This window comes from Myotis daubentonii, chromosome 2 (assembly GCF_963259705.1).
Source record: "Myotis daubentonii chromosome 2, mMyoDau2.1, whole genome shotgun sequence".
NCBI classification, from domain to species: domain Eukaryota; kingdom Metazoa; phylum Chordata; class Mammalia; order Chiroptera; family Vespertilionidae; genus Myotis; species Myotis daubentonii.
This window is the reverse complement of record NC_081841.1, coordinates 7,099,304-7,119,105: the sequence shown is the minus strand read 5'-3', so window position 1 is coordinate 7,119,105 and position 19,802 is coordinate 7,099,304. Positions and strand designations below refer to the sequence as shown.

At 51.5% G+C, this 19,802-nt stretch overlaps 2 protein-coding genes across 4 annotated transcripts in view; one reads left to right on the top strand and one right to left on the bottom strand.

The window, feature by feature from the left end:
• Positions 1-5,020: 5,020 nt before the first annotated feature.
• The window catches only part of KDELR3 (KDEL endoplasmic reticulum protein retention receptor 3), a 15,530-nt gene continuing 748 nt past the window's right edge, over positions 5,021-19,802 (top strand). Inside the window, exons 1-5 of one of the 2 annotated variants that reach the window (XM_059681549.1) lie at positions 5,032-5,286; positions 9,978-10,078; positions 12,149-12,307; positions 12,903-13,155; positions 14,015-14,800. In XM_059681549.1, coding sequence (XP_059537532.1) covers positions 5,196-5,286; positions 9,978-10,078; positions 12,149-12,307; positions 12,903-13,155; positions 14,015-14,055 — 645 coding nt within the window. In that variant the 5' untranslated portion in view covers positions 5,032-5,195 and the 3' untranslated portion in view covers positions 14,056-14,800. Of the gene's footprint in view, positions 5,287-9,977; positions 10,079-12,148; positions 12,308-12,902; positions 13,156-14,014; positions 14,801-19,802 lie in introns of those variants that run through there. The other variant, XM_059681550.1, reaches the window with a different exon arrangement.
• DDX17 (DEAD-box helicase 17) overlaps positions 14,790-19,802 on the bottom strand; it is a 19,331-nt gene continuing 14,318 nt past the window's right edge. Inside the window, exons 12-13 of one of the 2 annotated variants that reach the window (XM_059681547.1) lie at positions 18,701-18,943; positions 14,790-17,805 (exon numbers count right to left, since the gene is read on the bottom strand). In XM_059681547.1, the coding sequence (XP_059537530.1) occupies positions 17,300-17,805; positions 18,701-18,943 (749 nt within the window). In that variant the 3' untranslated portion in view covers positions 14,790-17,299. The remainder of the gene's footprint in view (positions 17,806-18,700; positions 18,944-19,802) is intronic. The other variant, XM_059681548.1, reaches the window with a different exon arrangement.

The following is a 19,802-nucleotide window of genomic DNA, read 5'->3' as shown; positions in this document are numbered from 1 at the left end:
TTGTTAGGTTTTTCCTTTCCGTTTATTAGGGAATAACTTAATACATACATCTTAAGAGTGCAGATGGTTTTACAGATATAAAACCCGTGTAACCACCACTCAGATAAGACACAACACACTTCCAGCGCCCCAGGAATTTTTAATTGTCCTTAATTTTTAATTGTCGGCCACAGACTATTTTTAATTGTCCTTTTTGCACTTCTCCGGGAATAGGGAATAAAACGGCGAGGGAGGATCGCCTCCGAGGACACAAAATTTCTGTGTCCTCTCCCAGCGCTGCACGGGCCTTGTCGGTGGTGCACTCCTGGAAAAGCACGGTAGATCCTGAGCTGACCTAACACCCTATGAAGTCAGTACTACTTGGTTTACACCCAGGGTACCGATGAGAGCACCATGACTTATTGAATAAATTGTGTAAATAGTGGAGCTGGAGACGCCCAGGAAGGTCTCCCTCACCTAGATGTTTGTCTCCCCGCTACCCTTCCCTGGTCGTTGGCCTCTTTTATTTTTCATTTAATCTTTTGGTCTTTTTAAAAAATATTTTTGTTGATTTCAAAGAGTAAGGGAGAGCCCTAACTGGTTTGGCTCAGTGGATAGAGCATCGGCCTGCGGACTGAAGGGTCCCGGGTTTGATTCCGGTCAAGGGCACATGCCTGGGTTGCGGCTGGATCCCCAGTGGGGGGTGTGCAGGAGGCAGCCAATCAAGGATTCTCTCTCATCATTGATGTTTCTCTCTCTCTCTTCCTCTCCCTTCCTCTTTGGAAATCAATAAAAGTATTTTTTTTTAAAAAAAAAAAAGAGAGAGAGAGATAAACATCAATGATGAGATCCTGCAACCCAAACCAGGGATATGCCCTTGGAAGGAATCAAACCCAGGACCCTTCAGTCCGCAGGCCCATGCTCTTAGTCTATCCACTAAGCCAGACCAGCTAGGGCGGTTGCTGGCCTCTTTTAAAGAGTGATAAGATAAAATGCACTGGGCGCCCTGGCCCGGTGGCTCAGTTGGTTGGACCGTCCTCCCAGGCACCAAAAGGATGTGGGTTTGATTCCTGCTCAGGACACCTACCTAGGTTACCGGTTCGATCCCCGGTGAGGCCCCTGCGGGATCAACTGATAGATGTTTCTCTCTCTCTCTTTCTCCATCTCCCTTCCTCTCTCTCTAAAAATCAATAAAACATTTTTTTATTTTTTTACAAAATCAGTGGAAACATAGCCTCAGGTGAGGATTTTTTAAATGCGCTGGGAGAGCGGTTCGTATCATATCTCTGCGCAGTTGTGTGTGTAGTTCCTTCTACTTGGGACTCTACTCTCTTCCCCAGGTTTTGTCCTTGAGGCAAGCAAACTCCTACTCATCCTTCAAAACCCACCAGGGCATCCTCTGAAGACTTCCTAACTGAAATCTTCCCTGGCGACTCCCCGCATCCCAGGGTAAGACTCTCTCCTCTGTGCTGCGTCCAACACATGCACCAGCGCCCACCTCCCACCGCGTCCCAAGGGCTCCTCGAGGCACCTCTAAGCTCAGCCCGCAAGGCGCCTGGCACACAGTGGGTCCTCAGTAACTGTGCTTGGAACTGAAAGCGGAGAAGAGGTTTGGGACCCTTGGTTTCTCCTCTCTGTGCAAATGGGGCCGCCGTGGCCCTGCCGCATGTCACTCAAAAGGTGCTGAGCTTCGCGCGGACACCTGGGCAGGACCGCAGGAAGGGAAAGGCTGCCCGCAGCCCACCCGACTCAGGTAGGGAATGGACTCACCCGCGCCTCGCGGGCTGCACCTCGGGGCTGCCTGGGAAGAGTTCATTCCCCCCACGGGGGAGCGGCCCCTCGCCGAGGCCCGAAGAACCTACAGCGGCCCCTGGGGACCCGGAGGGAGACCTGGGAGCCCGGCCCACGGCGCCCCCTTCCTCCAGGCCCCTCCCCCTGCGAAAGGCACCGATTACGTGGAGGCGTGTCGTCAGGATGGTGACTTTGACGTTCCATCCCCGCATTCCTTCCACACAATTGGAAGCACTTGACAGGATGTTGAATACGGTGGGAAAATATGCAAAGAGCGAGGGCCAGGAAGGAAAAAAGATGGCACGCACTTCGTGTGTGTGTGTGTGTGTGTGTGTGTGTGTGTGTGCGTTTTAATATTAAAAAAACACACAAAAGATTATTTAAATATTAAAAACCCAAAGAAGTATGTGTAATCTGACTTTGAACATATGTTTTGCTTTACTAATTATTTTTAAAAGAGAATCCTTGCCTTTGAGCTGATGGAAATGTCCCTCTGGGCTTCCCCTCCATGAGCTTTTACCGCAGACACATTTTAAGTGTCAGGAAAGTGAGGCGCTGAGGGTGAGGGACTCGCCTGGAACCACCTGGCAAAGGGGAAATAGTGTGTGATGGTGCAGGTGGCCGGGGTGCGGGCATGGGCCACAGCCAAGGGTTTCTAATGAGGAGGCCTTTCCCTCTGCTCCACGGAGAAGTGGGGAGGGGGTTTGAAAAATGCTCCACCTGGAAGATGGGCTGGATCTGAACAAGGCAGGGCTGATTACTAAGGACAGACAGGGTGGTAGAAGTGTGGGAAGAGATCTATGCGACCTGGGGAAGCAAGAGACAAGTTTGAGCCTCAGTTCCCTCATCTGTAAATTGGGGGAGATGAGCTCCCGGTCTTGAGATATGGGGCGTATCGATTCCATAGGGAAGACTAGATACAAAGGGGCCAAGGGACCGGTCAGCAGTACTTCTGTCTTCATTATCCCCTTTAACAGATGGGAAAGCTGAGGCCCAGAGCGGGGCCCTGGCAGGCTCAAGGCCACTGGGGCCCTAAGATCTTGCCGCCTGGACTCTTTTCCCTCTGCCTCGCCACTCAGACCTCCCCTGGCCTTGGCCTGTCCCCCTGGGGCTCCCCTGGAGAAACAGGGAAGAGGAGGATCCTAGCCCTGCTCCCGCTCCTGCTGGCAGTGGGCGTTGCTGCTCAGGAGGACAGATGTTTCACCAAATGGCAAATGCACGTGCTTTCCCTGGTTTGGGAGGAGGTGGGCGCTGAGAGGGAGATGCCAGCCGGTTGGGCAGAGAGAACTGTAGCCACACCTGAGGTATTTAAATAGCCACCGCCTTCTCTGGGCACCAGCGGGAGGCATCTGGGCGGGCAGGGCTGGGGGAGGGGGAGGGGACAGAGCAGCTCATTCAGAACCTGCCACAGCCCCAGGATGAGTGCCTGGCTCCTCCCCGCAGAGGGACTTGGACCACCCACCTGGCCTACTGAGGCCTCAGTGGCCATCACCAGCAAGGTAAGGACTTAGAGCCTGTCACCGGTGCCTGCTGAAGCTGAATGGAGAGAACCTGGTTTACTACTTGACTGCTATTGTCATCTCAACCTCTGTGCCAGGGCAGGAGTCCCCACTGCAGCATCCCTGGCAAATGGGCCCTCACCCCCTGCCCCCCACCTCCCATGATCAGGAACTCATCACCTCCCACAAAAACGCACAGTGTGATATGATGAGTTGATGGCATGAACCCTGAAGTCAAACTACGTGTTGGAATCCAGGCTCCACTGTTCAGTGTCTGTGGGACCTTAAACAAACTACGTAACCTCTCCATGCCTCAGTTTCCCCAGTGCAAAGTGAGACTAATAACAGTACCTCCCTCGTGTTTAGATCAGTGCCTCTCAAGCTTTCCTGTGCACACAAACCACCCTGGGATCTAGTTTAACCAAAGGTTCTGGTTCCGTAGGTCTGGGGTGGGGCCTGGGATACTGCCTTCCCAGCAGGTGAAGCAGATGTGCTGGTCCCTGGACCACAGTTTTGAGTCCCCAAGGACTGCCTCGTACCGGAAGTCAGGATGAGGGGGCCATGAAGGGTCATGGGTAGCAGGAGTGGGGTGGGAGGCGAGTAATTTAGGGAGAGATGAAGGCCTCCAGGGGGAGAAGGGAAAGGGGTGTGTGGTAAGGCCCCTTGGCCCAGGTGGTTCACTCCTACAGAGGCAGAGACCAAGGCCCAGAGAGGGTGGCTGACCTGCTCAGGCCACACAGCACTGGGAGGACTGCTGCCCACCTGTGGTCCTTCCCCACGCCCCCTTCTTGCCTCCCAGCTCTCTGGCCAACAGCCCCCAGCCCCTGGAGTCTCTTCTGGCCTGCGCTGCTGTGCTACAGCTTGTCATACCAAGAAGGAAACATTAGTGAGGTCAACCTGACTCCAAACCTAAGAGCCGTTAGATACCACTGTTCCCCCCGCAACGGGTCAGGTCAAGGTGGCTACTCAAATAAACATGGAGGGTGGCAGGCTCCTCACCCCACCAGGCCCAAGGAGGAGGTGTGCAACCCAGGGTGTGGACAACAAAGCCGTGGGTCACAACGGATGGGGTGCCTCCAACCGCGAGGCTCCGGCCAGCACTGGAGTGAAGCTTCGTGTTAGGGCTGGAGAGCAACACAGTCCTCAGGCCCTTTGTGCGTTTCCGGCCACAGGAGAACCAGGAGCAGGAAGAACTTGCTGGACGCCAGGAGTCAGACCATATAAGGAATGGAAACTATGCTGAAGACACCTGATCGCACACTTGCATCCACCCCATCCCCAGCCCAGCTCAGCCCCCAGACCGCAGGCGACAAGGGCTTCCGGCCAGTGACTGCACCTAAGGATGGACTCGTGCTCCTGGCGGGGCCATCATCCACCCCATGTCCCCTTGGCCCGGTGCTGGCCAGCCCTCCCTCTGGAGGTCCCATCCCCCAGCCCCTTTCCCTTAAATAAATTCAAATTGCCTTAAACCACCATCCGAGATGGCTCTTTAGCCTGCCCGCGTGCACCATCCCCTCTACCCTCTCGCTCCTGGCCCCGGGGTCACGAGGGGCCCCCGGCCTGCCCACGGTCACCTCCTGGCGGCCCCCGGGTTCTGGGAAGGCGGAGCCCGGGCTCGGCGGCGCGGAGCCCTCGTGGGCCCAGAGCGGAAGCCCCCAGGCCGGCCGGGCCGCCCCGCCCGCGGGAGCCCAGGCTCGGGGCCGGGCCGGGGGCGGGACGTCGGGCGGCGGCGCTTCCTGGCTCCCGGGCGGCGGCCCGGCCACGTCACCGGCCGGCAGAGCGCGCTGCGGAGCGGGCCGGGCCGGGCGGCTGCGGAGGCGGACGGCGCGCGGGACCGAGGGCCGCCGGGGACGTGGCAGCCGCCTCGCCCGCCAGAAAGTTTCCCGGAGTCGGCTGCGCGCGGGAGCGGGCCGGGCGCGCCGCGCCATGAACGTGTTCCGCATCCTCGGCGATCTGAGCCACCTCCTGGCCATGATCCTGCTGCTGGGGAAGATCTGGAGGTCCCAGTGCTGCGCGGGTGAGGGGCGCCCGGGCGGCGGGGCCCAGGGTGGGGCTTCGGCTGGGGGTGGGAGAGTTTCCAGAGCTCAGCTTCCAAAGATACTGTCAGTTGTCCCTGTCAAAGGGCGCCCTGGAGATGATGGAGGGAGGGTGGGCTCGCGCCTTCACGCCGCCCCCCCCCCCGCATTGCCACTGCTCACTGGAAGAGGGGGGTGAGGGGGCGGTGACACCCCTCTTTCTCCAGGGATTCCCTTTGCTCCGGGGAGCGGGGCATCGAGGCCATTGTTCTCTCTTCCCTCTCTCAGGCCGGGGTGGGAGGGGAGGGTGGGGGCAGAGGAGGTTTGAACAGGGTGGTCCCCAACTCTGTCTCCTCTTTCCTTCTCCACCCCACTCTCTCCTGCCCCCTCCACCCCCTCCAGTGCCCCCCTGTCCCCGCACCCCGCCTGGGTGTGGCACAGGCGTCTGTGATGTGGCAGGAGGGCCCAAGCCCAGCCCAGGTGGGCACGGAGCTGCCCCTGGGCAGCAGCCTGCGGAGGGCGGGAGGGCCCGCTCTTTTGCCCTGTAGTCTGGCTGCCCTGCTGGGGGTTTGGAGGAGGTTCAGGGCTGGACTGGTGGTGGCCAAGCCGACCCAGTGCAGGAAGAGGCTGCCCAGGCCTCCTGCCGCCATCTTTGTCTGCTAGGGTCCTGCCGGCCTGCCCTGTGCTTGGCACTGGGGTGAGGAGATGCAGAGATGAGGGTGGGCTTCCTGTGGGGGCCTGGGAGGCAGAGGGCCAGCCCTGAAGGCTTCCTGAAGGTGCAGCTCTGTGCTGGGTCCTGGTAGACGGCAGTGTTACCAGGAAGGGTGTGCTGCGTGGGGGACACGGGGTGCAAAAGTCCAGAGGTCACAGAGGGCAGGCACATCCCTGGAGGGGCGAGCAGCCCAATTGGGGGTGGTCTGGGAGGCGAGTCTGGAAGGAGGGTGATTCATATGTGACAGAGTCTTGTTTGTCAAGCTAGGGAGTTGGTACTGGGGAGCCATGGAAGGCTTGAGAGCAAGGGAGGGCACTCAGAAGGGGACCTGAAAGCTGTGCAGAGGGTCCAAGAGCGGAGGCAGGGAGAGCAGCGTGGAGGCCACCAGCCTGGGAGGGGTGGGTGCTGATGGGAGGGTCACTGCAGAGGGAGGCATTCTGGACTGGGAGGCCATTCGGGTTTGGGGTTTCTAGAGAGATTGGCACTCACGGCTCGCACTCGGGGGAAGGGGGCCAGGAATGCTGAGAGGGGAGTTTGGGGTCAGAAGGTGTCAGTGATGGGCAGAACCAAGCTTGGACTTGTCCCTGCACTTCCGTGGAGGACTCTGGGCTGGGTGTGCAACCATGACCAGGAGGGGGCGCTGTTCTCCAGCCCATTCTGCCCGGCACTGTGCTAGGTCCCTGGCACACAGTACGGGCTGGATCCTGGGCTGAGGAAGCGGACTTTCTAGCCGAGCGAGACCATTAATAAGCAACAGTAGCGACTGAGTAAATGACCCGGTTTGTTAGGGGAGAGAAAGGACAGCCTGTGCGTGCCAGAGGGGGCTTGGCACAGGCCTGTTGAGTGTGTGAGGGTGAGGTGCCTCGATGCCAGCCCTGTCAGCCCCGAGAGCAGGGCCCGGTGCGACCCCGCTGACTCAGCCCTGGAGGCAGAGGAGACTGGGGCTTGCTTCTTGCCTGCCCCTGACTCAGGGTGTGACCTTGAGACTCGGTTTTCCCATCTGTCGATTGGGCGGTGGCCCCATTGTGCTGAGGTGCCCTCAGGCACTCTGGCCAGGCCCTGACACGGCTCCCTCCCATGTCCCGGGTCTCCATGCCCCGCTTGCTTTGGTGGAAATGACGCCCTGCTCTCAAAAGAGTGTGGCAACCATGGCACTCCAGACCACCAGGGCCCCCAGCACTGCGGACGGTGTGGTGCAGCCCAGAGCCTGGCAGTGAGGATGGCGATAGGGGAGGCTGGGGGAGGCTGCGTGAGCGGGGTGGCCAAGCACCCCCACCAGGCTGCTTCCTGGGCCCTCCCAGTGGGGCTGAGGGCCTCCAGAAGGCCTCTGAGGGCTCAGTGAGATGGCTTAGCAACAGGCACAGCCCAGAGCTGTCAGTATCGCCTCCCCGGCGGCTCATTCCCACCTTGTTGCAGTGCCAGCCCCCCAGGAGGCACTCAGGTTCCCATGGAATCAGTCCTGCCTGTAGGTGCGAAGGCGCCCATTTTACAGATGGGGACTGTGAGGCCGGCCCGCCAGGCTGTGCTGGTAGGAAGGCTGGCACACGGGCCCAGTGCTCTCTGGAATGTTAGGGGCTTCAGCGGTGTTCATCCTCCGTCATTAAAAATATTCCCCTCGCCCGGCTGGCGTGGCTCAGTGGTTGAGCGTCAACCTATGAACCAGGAGGTCACGGTTCGATTCCCGGTCAGGGGCACATGCCCAAGTTGCAGGTTCGATCCCCAGTGTGGGGCGAGCAGGAGGCAGCCAATCAATGATTCTCTCTCATCATTGATGTTTCTCTCTCTCCCTCTCCCTTCCTCTCTGAAATCAATAAAAATATATTCCTCTCGCCCTGCTGGTGTTGCCCAGTGGTTAGAGTGACAGCCCGCTCACTGAACAGTCACGGGTTCGATTCTTGGTCAAGGGCATGTACCTGGCTGGATTGCAGGTTTTATCCCCGGCTCCAGGGGCGCATGTGGGGATCAAAGGCAACCAATCGGTGTTTCTTTCTCTCTCTCTCTCTTTCCCTCCCTTCCACTCTCTTTTAAAAAATCAAAGAAAAAAATATCCTCGGGTGAGGATTAACAAATATAAATATCTCCCGCTCTCCGAATTGTCCATCACCAGAGGAATAGTCAGATCAGGCACATTCAGGCGCAGGAAGGAACCAGAGCCTGAATCAGGTAATGTCACTTCTCGGTGCCCGACTCCCCAGTTGTTCCATTACATTTAGGATAAAATCCACGAGTGTCACCGTGGCAGAGGGAGGGAGAGAGGAGGAGAGATCAGATGTGGGACCAGGGAGGCACCTGGCAGGCCCTCCTGAGCCATGGTGAGGATTTGGTTCTTTATTTGAAGGGCTCTGGGGGCTGGCTAAGAGCCCATGGGAAGAGCAGTTGGGGGTCACTGAGGCGGGGGCCCTGGCTGAGTGAGGGGCATGGAGTGGGAGCCGTGGAGCTCAGAAGCAGGGAGGCGGGGGACCCAGGGGAGAGAGACTCCAGGCTGGCTCCTGGTTTTCTGGCTGGAGCGTGGAGGGGATGTGGTGGCATTATGAAGGGGAGACAGGAAAAGGAGGGGGCTCCCGGGGGCGATGAGTTCGGTCAGGCGGGAATACATAGGTCAGAACTCGGAAGAGTCTGAAGCGGGAGTGTCCCTGCCATGGGGGACGGGACGGGATGGGAAGGGGACAGAGAGGAGAGGTGGGGGTGGCAAGGATAAGGTGGGAGGAGGACAGAAGCAGCCAGAGCCGGTGAGAAGCCAGCGGGGCGGACAGTGGTTCAGGGTAGACGTGGCTCAGGATAGAGTGGGAGAGTGGACAGACTTGACCTTTGGATGCAGAAAGGTGGGCCCACGGACGGGTGTGGTGTGGTGGGCTCCACGCTGGTGTGGGCTTGAGAGAGCGTGGGAAAAGGGGGGCAGGGCCTCTGCTCCCCTGGTTCTGGAACCGTCTCCAAGACGTACCAAAGGTGGCCCACCGGGGCCCAGGAAGCACGCCAGCTTCGGTTCCTGGATCGGATCCCGGAACAGAGGAGGGTGTCCGTGCGAAACTGCTGAGACCCAAATAGAGCCTGGGGTGGCGTCGGTGCTCCCCCCGCGTGAATGGCTTCGCTTCGGTCAAGCTCGGTGGTTATGCAAGACGCACGCACGGAGGAAGCCGGGGAAGGGTGTGTGGGAACCCTGGCACTGTCTTCGCAGCTCTTCTGGAGATCTGAGATTATTTTTAAAATAAAAAGCTAAAAGCAAAGAGGCCGAAGCAGGTGAGGAAGCAGCATAGAAAGTGGGACTCCAGTTTTGTCCCCTCGATGCATCTGCGTGTCCTATGTGTGCACAACACAGGAGCCGAGAAAGGCTGGGAAGGGCGCGGGCGGAGGCTTTGGGACGCAGGTGATGGCTGCCTTTTAGTTTACAGCTTTGTGTACATGCTGATCTTTGTTTTACAAAGAGTAAAAATAGTCATAACGTTTACGACGAGAGAAAAACAGGCTTTTTCACATTTTTGGATTTGGAAAAACAAATAGAATGTTCCCCTGGCCCCATGCCTTCCTCCACCTGCTCTGGTCTCCCTGGCAAGTCAACCTTGTCGAGTCAGTGAGTTGTTCCTCAACAGACAGAGCTTTGGGGATTGTCCGTGGGGCTCTGGGGGTGGAGCACTGAGAATCCTCGGGGCCCCCTCCTCCCTCTCCCCACCCGTCCCCCTCACACCACCGACACCGTTTCCAGAGCAAGAACCAAGGCAGGCCCACGCGGCACTGGGGACTCAGTGTTCAGTCTCTTTGGAGGCTGGGAGACAGATTGCAACCTCATGAAAGGAACAGAGACGCAGGTGACCCGGCGAGAAGGGTGTTTCCCGCTCTGGGGAGAGCGCAGCGCCGGCACAGGGCGTCTGCACGAAAGGAGACGGGACACTCTGGAGGCCGCTCCAGCTCAGGCTCGGGCTTCTCGGGTGCACGTGGGCCTAGACGTCTGTGTTCTCACGGTCTCCTGTCCCCCTCCGACCACAGGCATCTCTGGGAAGAGCCAGATCCTTTTCGCTCTCGTCTTCACTACCAGGTACCTGGACCTGTTCACCAACTTCATCTCCATCTACAACACAGTCATGAAGGTGAGGGCGTGGGGGGCCATGGGGGTGCCTACGGAGGCCCCCCACACCATGAGACTACGCTGGGGAACTCAGGCTGTGGAGCCAGGCAGACCTGGTTTCAGTCCTAAGGAAGAAAGGCGCCCTGGGAGGGAATCCTACCTTGTCTGGCAGGGCGACTGTGAAGATGACATGAGGGAGCATATGTAAAGTGCCTAAAACCCACAAGCTATTTAAGCAAAGTGAGTTCCCTTTCTCCTCCGTTATCAGAGATGCCCCTTTGGGATCCCAGGCATCTTGTTCCTAGGATTGGGGGAGGAGGCTGCTGTGGGTGCGAACTTGAGTGTGAGGGCCTGAAATCACTGTCTCTTTAAATTCAACACACAAGTGGTGCCGTTTCTTCTCTGCCCAAGGGTCTGACTTGTGCCCAGCAGACCAGCCCTTAGCATGGCTCCTGAGGTCGAGGATCTGTGAAGAGGTCAGGTTCCACATTTTTGTGACATGAAGAAGTGATCGCCTACTCTAGCTGGTTTGACTCAGTGGCCAGAGTGTTGGCCTGCGGACCAAAGGATCTAAGTTTGATTCCGGCCAAGGGCACCTACCTGGGTTGCAGGCTCCTCCCTGGCCTGGGCCCTGGTTGGGGCGTGTGCAGGAGGCAACCAATCGATGTGTTTCTCTCACATCGATATTTCTCTCTGTTTTTCCCTCTCTTCCACTCTCCCTAAAAAAAATCAATGGAAAAATATCCTCGGGTGAAGATTGAAAAAAAAGAAAAAAGAAGTGATCACCACACCCGTGATTCATTCGCTCATTCCAGCATTTGTTTTGTGCTGGGTCCTGAGTTAGGGGCTGGGAATTCAGAAGTCAACAGGACCCTCTTATAGGAATTCCCTCCTAGGGAAGACACTGTTGCACAGACATTTACAGAACATATGATCATGGGCAGCAGCTAGTATTTTTAGCTATGGTGACAGAGTATGTGTGCCTCATTCTGGTGAGAAAAGACTTCAATGAAATAACCTGAATTGTTTTTTTGTTTATTTTTAAACCTCACCCAAGGATATTTCTTCCATTGTGTTTTAGAGAGTGGAAGGGAGGTGGGGAGGGAGGGAGGGGGAGAGAGAGAGAGAAACATTGATGTGAGAGAGACACATAGATTGGTTGCCTCCTGCACAACCCCAACCGAAACCTGAGGTCAAACCCATGACCTTTTGGTGCCCAGGCTGACACTCTTATTATTTTTATTTTTTTAAATATATTTTTATTGATTTCAGAGAGGGAGAGGGAGAGGAACATCAACGATGAGAATCGTCAATCGGCTGCCTCCTGCACGCCCCCTAGTGGGGAATCCAGCCTGCAGTCCAGCAGTGTGCCTTGGTGGGGAATTGAACTGTGACCTCCTAGTTCATGGGTTGACGCTCAACCACCGAGCCACACCAGTCGGGCACTACAAATAACCCTTTAGGCCCGTGTAGTCCCAGACCAGCACCAGCAGCATCACATAGAAACTTGCTAGAAATGTAGATCCTCAGGCCCACTCAGACCTACTGCAGCAGAAACTGGGCAGCGAAGGGGCAGTCAACTATGTGATTTTGATGCATCTCCAAGTTTGAGAACCTCTGGCCTAGAAGGTTTGAGGCCAGATCCTACAATCATTACATGCTGGAGGACAGCTGCTGCTAATTAGAAAGAGAACGTTTCCGAAGGAGCAGTGACCCATGGGCTGAGGGGCGTTAGTCCTTGCTCACAAGTCACTGATGCGCACCTAAAAAGCTCCGGTTTTGAAAGCGCCCTGTGATGCCACTGAGGAATCCTCCCGCAAAGACCGGTCCTGGCCTTTTGCCTGGGCACCTCTCAGTCCTCACCGTAGCACTGTCAGTCCCAATTAGAAGCCTGAAGTTACTAACAAGGGTCATTAGCTTCAGGTTCTAGGCTACTGGACCGAAGAGAAATGGCAAACCCATTTCACCTCTTCCACCTTAAGGCAGAGCACTGGCCACGAGGCTGGGTAGGTCCCAGCTCAGGGTGGCGTTGAAGCCCAGCCAAGTGGCTGGGGAATGACTTCATCGATGCCCCCGTGTCTCCCCTTTGCAGCTGGTGTTCCTCCTCTGCGCCTATGTCACGGTGTACATGATCTATGGGAAATTTCGGAAGACGTTTGACAGCGAGAATGACACGTTCCGCCTGGAGTTTCTTCTGGTCCCAGTCATTGGCCTCTCCTTCCTTGAGAACTATAGTTTCACGCCCCTGGAGGTAAGCAAGGGGCCCCGGGGACTGATTCTCAAAGGTAAACATGCGCCCCGCGTCCTGCCCCCGGGAGTCATGTCTGGGCCTGTTTTATTACTCAGATTGTTCAGCGGGAGGTTTAGAAACAAGCAACAAGCTGTCCATACCGCCCCATTTCCCGTGGTGTTCAGGCACAGAGCCTCACAGCACCACCTACGGCTCTTGAGACCTGTCCAGCGGGTGGTTAGCGGGCACCAGAGCACAGCCCAGGCCAAGGTTTCAACTCTGTAGTCTGAGCTGTAGCCCAACAACCTGGGGCAGCAAGCACCTCGCGCGATTCTGATGCTGGTGTTCTCAGCCTACACTGAGAAAGAAGCCATGGCCTCAGTCCAGGGGAGTTTACACTATAAAATTCTGCAGTTAAAACACTGAGCTATAGAAATGTCCATGCTGTTGGGGGGGGAGAAGCTTCTTAAAGAGGTTGAATGATACATATTAAAAATTATGAGTTTTTACTTCACTGTATTCTCTCCAGTAAACATATTTTAGAAATTCTTTTAAGGAGATGGGCCTCTTCTTGGTCTTGACCAACCTCCTCTGGACACTTATCTCGTTGGCTCAGATCCTCTGGACTTTCTCCATCTACCTGGAATCGGTGGCCATCCTGCCCCAGCTCTTCATGATCAGCAAGACCGGAGAGGCTGAGACCATTACTACCCACTACCTGTTTTTTCTGGGCCTGTACCGGGCCCTCTACCTGGCTAACTGGATCAGGCGGTACCAGACTGAGGGTTTCTATGACCAAATTGCAGTGGTGTCTGGAGTGGTACAAACCATCTTCTACTGTGACTTCTTCTACTTGTATGTGACCAAAGGTAGGTGCTGGGAGAACACAGCAGTGTTGCTGGCACCTGCCATTCAGTGTGAGTGGATATGGAAATGCGAACAGAGGCAAGTCTCTGCCCCTCATGGTGCTTATACAAGTGTTTTCAGGAAATGGTGCTATGAAAAAAATAGTAGAGAGGGGATATGCTGTATGTACAGTGCTAACCCTGTGTATGGGCAAGACTGCTATGAGGCAAGTTTGGAAAATAAGGAACAGCTTATATATACTATATAAGCCCCAAGGCAAGAATCTGCTTAGTACAGAAAGGCTAGTGGGGTCCAGATCTATAAACCTAGGGATGTCAGAGGGCAAGTGCATCAGTCACACAGACATATAGGCCAGGGTGAGGGGTTTGCAGTGCATTCTGATTACAAAGGGCTGCTGTTGGAGTCACTTAAACCAGCGGTCCCCAACCTTTCAGACCTCATGGACCACCAGTTGGCAACCACTGATTTAAACCGATCCACCAGCTGCCAAAGCAGGATAGTTTAGAGGCAATTGCAATGGTTGGGAAGAAGTCATCAGTGGAGAGAAGTGGACAGTTCTCTTGGGAGTAGAATGAGGGACTGCTGATGGGCTGATGTTTGAGATGTGGACTAAAGGAATCAGGTGTTAAACTTACAGCATAAGGGAGTGGTGGTGGGAGTATCAGAAACCAAGGTGGGGGTCAGTGAGATGTAGTTAACGTGCAGTGAAGTTCCCCTCTTGGCTTTTTCATCTGAACAGCTGTGAACTGGGCATTAGAGATACTAAGATTATGCACAAAGTTATAAAGGAGTCCTCTCATCAGTATGTTTTTTTTTTTCCCCTGAAAGAACTAATATTCCATCTCTCTTATTTTCTTCTAGTCCTTAAAGGAAAGAAGTTAAGTCTTCCAATGCCAATTTGAGGGCCCTCAAAGAACAAGAATATGAAGCCAACTATTTGAGATGTTCTATCAAGCAACTTAATATAGGACTCAGACCAAATGTTAACATTAAAGCCAGAAAACTGCTCAGTGTGCATGGATTTCAGCAAAGCACTGATCATTCTATCTACAAGACCTCATCAATAATACCTCTCTTACAGAGGTAACGAAACACTTGGGCCAATTACATAAAAATGGTGACATTTGATATTCTAATGTCAACAGGAACATCAAACCTTAGTTGGCCAACTCACAAATGGGTCAAATAAACTATGGCCTCTAAGGCCCTCGTGTGAGGCATGCTCCGGCAATCCCAATCTGGAAAGATGTCCGAGTACAAAGCACCAAATTTACAAGCTCTGGCAAGACTTAGTTTCACGCTCACCTTTAAAATCAACTCAGGTCTTACTGTGGCTCGTTGTAGTTCCATACTCAGCATACTTTAACCCAGTTACAATCTTAGGTCAGTACTGTTAGCATGATGACCATTTACTGATGAGGAAACATACCCACGCCCTTTTACCCTACTAGGTCTTGTTTTTTGCTTTGTGACTCAAATTTGCATTAACACCAATCAATCCCACCTCCTTTTCACATTTTTAGGTGCTAATAACTAAGGCAATTTCCATCCCCAACCCGTCTTGAAGCAAATAAAAAAATGTAAGAGGACCACCATTGGCTATAGTCACAATTTTTAAGTAATAAAAAGCTCACACTTTATTGTCAACAGTGTTTATTTATACCTACAAAAGAAAACAAGATGGTATCAAAAGGACAATTTACAAACTAAGAATAGTAACATAGCTCTTAGCATCCTGTGCCTGGACATCACACATCTACAATCTTTCAAGTCTTAACGCAACAGGAATGTGTTCAGAGACCAGCAAGGACTGAATAGAGAGCACTGATCCCAAGCAAAAGCCACCAACCTTTGAGATGACAGAACTCCACACAATGAATTGTTGAGGGATTGGAGAGAAGCAGCCCCATAGCTTAATGTTGAAATCCTTTCCCTAAGTGAGTTTAACCATGACCGCATACCTAGCATCAAATGAGACCCTGTTGCCTGTGCTCTGAAGCTAAGGCTGACCCTGAATTGTGAGCGTCAGGCATAGAGGCAGGTTACTCTAGATTACAGGACAACCCTGCTAGGTTCCGGCTGTGCTCAGGCCACAACAGCTTTTGGGATTTGGAACATGCTATTTTGACTATATGATTACAATATCCCTGGTGGAAAAAAGGGAGGCAAGCAACAGACAAACTATTTATTGCTTGCTTGCCCAGAGACCTTTCCTAAAAAGGGACGCTTCTCAGACCTGCAAGTGAGTATGACAGCCCCTCTGGTGGCACCTGTTTTGAAAAAAAAAAAATCAGAATTCTCATGTAGAAATGCCTACAATCGACTGGTCAGTGCTTAAACAAACAAAAACATTTTTTTAAGGAGGGCAAGAAGAAAACACTTTGGTTTAAAAGCACAGAGCAGTTTTGCCATGTTTCTCCTGTGCCTACTATCCTCTTTCGGCCTCAACTTCTATTAAGGGGGGAAAAAGAAGTTAAGAAAAAAGAAAGGAGTAGGGGAGAGGTGTAGGGGTGGGCAAAGATCTCACATGCATATATTTCAACTTATGCTCACAACCTACCTGTATGTTGTATATTCAACCATACTCTCAGAACCTCTCAGAAACAAACCCTTCTCTCTCCCTTAATTTCAAAAGGAAAACAAAAAACCTCAAGTATTTAGATATTTGGATCTTACAAATGAGCACGCACTCAGGCCTTAGCCAAAAATGCAGTGGCCCCTTCCCCCTTCAACTACACTGTGAATGAGCAATACTGATGACAGTATTAATTACGTCTGACACTAGATGACAGGTTTCTGACTGTCTGATCTCCCTGTACTGTTATAGCGAACACGAGCGCAGAAAAGTCTTTCCAGGCCTATTACAGGTAGTCTCAGTGAAACAGTCAATGTTATCATGAAGGGGACAAACTCACCTACCTTCAGATGGAGGAAAAGGAAAAGGACTTAGGTTATAGTCCTCGGTACCTTTTTGTAAGCACTACCTACCTGTAGAAAGCTGAGTGCAAAAGGATGTCAAGGAAAATTTGCACCCACAGCTGTTACAAAGCACAGCAGACAAAAGTATGAAGAGAGTAAGAGCTCTTTCCTAATAAACCCTTAAGACTCTTTATTCACGATAACTTGGCGAAAAGGGCTGAGTAGCTGGCAAAGAGTTGCTTTTATTCTAGCTCTATAGTTAAAAAAAAAAAAAAAGAAAAAGTTGCCCGTTGAGTATACTGTTTATAAGTAAAGGTGGTTTTTACACTGCAGGTGAATGTACTTAACTGGTTAATCAAGTAAATTTCCAGTGAGCATTTATGTTCATTCTGCCAACAGCAGCTGTCTGGTTGAAAAATGAATTTCACAGATGGTCCCTGTTTATATGGGGAAGAAAAATAGGCGGCTTCCACCCAGATGCTGAGATGCTCCTTTTAGCCATTGCAATAAACACTTGGGTTTTTAATTTAGAAGATACACTTAAAATACTCAGACTTGGCAATTCAATTTCTAACCTGACACTAAAATGATTATTTTTTAGTCACTGGGAAGGGGGAGGCCAGATTGGGAGACAAAACCAATTAGGAATTTTTCAAAACTGTGAATCCACTTAAAAAGCAATCAGCCAAAAGGACAATGGCAAAGCACTGTCTTAAAAACTCATCAGGCCTGAGGAAGCCTGTTCCAGCTTGGGAGACATTAAAACCGATTATGGAAAACACTCGGGGAACTCTCTCTTGGTTTTTTAACTCAGTAATAGGAACAATTTAAAGCACAGATGCCATCTTCTTCTGCAGAATTCAACCCTTTACCCTCCCCACCCACCCCCAACTCAGAACAACAAAAAGGACTCCCATAAAAAGGGCCTAATACCTTGCTTTTTCTTTTAAGATGAAAAATAGCTCAAATATCCTCAACATGCAAGAAGTTGGGGGGATCTCTTCCAGTCAGCTATATATATGTATTTTTTACAAAAACTATTATTACAGACTGGATCAATTTGGCGGGAAGAAACCTGGCAGTGAATTCTAACTAATCTGCATAAAAGACAAACCACAATGGTTGGGGGGGGAGGGGTTAAAAAGAGAAGGGGAACAGAAAAAAAGGGAAAGACAGCGTTCCTTTAAATGTAGTAAGTCTGCACAAGTCACTACCACTTGAGTGGTTTCATTTACGTGAAGGAGGAGGGGGAGGAGGAGGAGGAGGGTACTGGTAGGCAGTCTGCCCCATGTAACCTATCATACTGGTAGCTCCAGGAGGCTGTGCAAACTGCTGTGACATCAGTGGCTGTGGCTGCTGCCCAGACCGGCCTAGCCCACTAAACTGCTGGCTAGAGCTCTGTGAACTTCTCCCAGCTGTGGTGGTACCACTAGCCCCGTAAGTGCCAGCGCCATATTCCTGGGCTGTATAGCCACTGGTGCCATAAGCAGCTGCACCATAGGTGCCTTGAGCATAGGTGTATTGGCCTGCTTGTGCTCCAAAGGCAGAATTTGGACTTCCATAGCCACTGCCGTTAGCATAACCAGCTCTATCGGTTTCACTACGATCCCGATAGCTTGCAGAGTCTCTCCGGCCACCATCCTTTACTCCTCGAAGCCTCCGGTCACACTCATCCTGATACATCAGATTGGGGTTATTGGCTGAAGAAGCGGTCCGGTATCGAGAACGACCTCCTGATGAAGGATACAATGAATTTTTAATGCCAGACTTATGATGAAGACATAACCACATGTAAATGTTCTACTAGGTACAAAAGTATTCAACATTCTTTCTTGATATTTAACTAGCCCAGCCTCCAAATCAGTACTTTACTTTAAATCTTTAATGAGACATATTCAAAAGAATGGTAAACATAAAGAATTCAACTTTCTATTTAGAAACTGTGTTTACTTGAGGATTACCAAGAAGCAAAATCTTAAAAATGTAAGAACAATGGCAAAGAGGTATGTGACTTACCATAGGATTAAAAAAAAGACAAGCAGCTAAGCTCATACCACCATGAAAGAAGGGACCCTCTACTAGTGCATAGTGGTTCTCAAGTATTGCTTTATGGTCCTAACTGCATCAGAAGCACCTCACAAGCTTTAGGAAAGATGCTCAGGTTCCTAGCTCAATTCTAAAGCTCAAAAACCTGTATATATAAACCTCTCAGGTAATCCCAATGTAGAACTTAAATATGCATGCAATAAGCTGGGGGGAAAATACCAAAATGGTAGTCAGATTCTAGTATATTTTGCAACTAATTTTTAGATCCAATAACTTTGCCTGCTCTACCACCACACAATGGTGTAAAATTAGGTGTTAAAGTAGCCACAATTCAGCTTAATTTTGAACATACACCAGGTACTTAAAAATACAAAGGTCAATTTTATATTATCTACAGAAATAATATGCTGGAAATGTAGGACCATCACACTGTCTTACTCAGAAGAGATTATAAAAACTATTAAGCACTGTCCTTTGTTATTGAGCAGCATACTTAATTAAAGCCTTCACAGAATTAAAAAAGCAAAGCACAATGAATACAAAAAGATACCTTGGCAGTACCTGGAAAACTCCAGGACTTACCCTTACCCCCTCCTCCGCCGCCTCCTCTGTGGTCCACCAGCTGCATCAGTTTGGGATTGATAGCCTGATTAGCTTCTTCCAGCACTTTGATCAGCTCTCTGGCCTGCTTGAGGTTTCCCGGGGTGAAGAAGGTGTAGGCAGTGCCCTTGTTGGTGCTGCGGGCTGTTCGGCCAATGCGGTGCACGTAATCCTCGGAGCTGTTTGGATAGTCATAGTTGATCACAAACTTGACATCTTCCACATCTTCAAAGCCAGCGGTGAGTCAGTGTGCAGGTGGACGTGGCAGGGAAAGAGAAGGTAAAGGACATGCCAACAACAGGTGGAAAGCACAATGCAGATGACAGCAAGAGGAGAGAAGATTAAGTTAGTAACCACTCTGAACAGGAACAAAAAAAGACTCATCCCAACAGAGTAAAAGAGGATTAATGATTCTTGGGACATGCACAGGAAGTGGCATCTTTATCAGCTGTAAAATCCTAAGGGAATCCCATCCAACCATCCAAACTCCTGCCTCTTCTGTCTGTATTTTAACCAACATACTGACAGAAGTCACACCAAATTCCAGCTCTATATTTTTCAAAACTGGAATGAAGAAAGTGGTACCACCATTAAGTTAAAAGGCCAATTCACTTCTACTCTGTTGGGAGAAGCCTGTCAAAATCTACAAAAAATATAACAAACTTACCTTTAAACCAGTCACAGAGCACAATGAAAAAACAAAACAAACAAACAAAAAAAAACAAAACAAAAAAAACTCCATATACTGTATTATATTTTAAGGAGACTTAATAAAAAAATATTTTACAATCTTTTGCTCTTATATTTTAAAAAACCAACCAGAGCCCAAGTATACATCTAGTTTCCTTTGCAGAAACATCCAAATTATCTTTCCCTTTCAATTACAAGAGCACATTACACTAAAATTTCACTGTACTACCAAGCCCAGCTCTGCCAAATGAAGGTATTTTTGCTCAACTCAAGGTTATTTTAACTCAATACTTGCTTCAATTTATCAAAGATTGTCTATGTAACCTGGGAAATTAAATAGCCAGAGTGTGGGAAAAACCATGAAACCTTGAGAAACAAGTTTAATGTTCTGTCC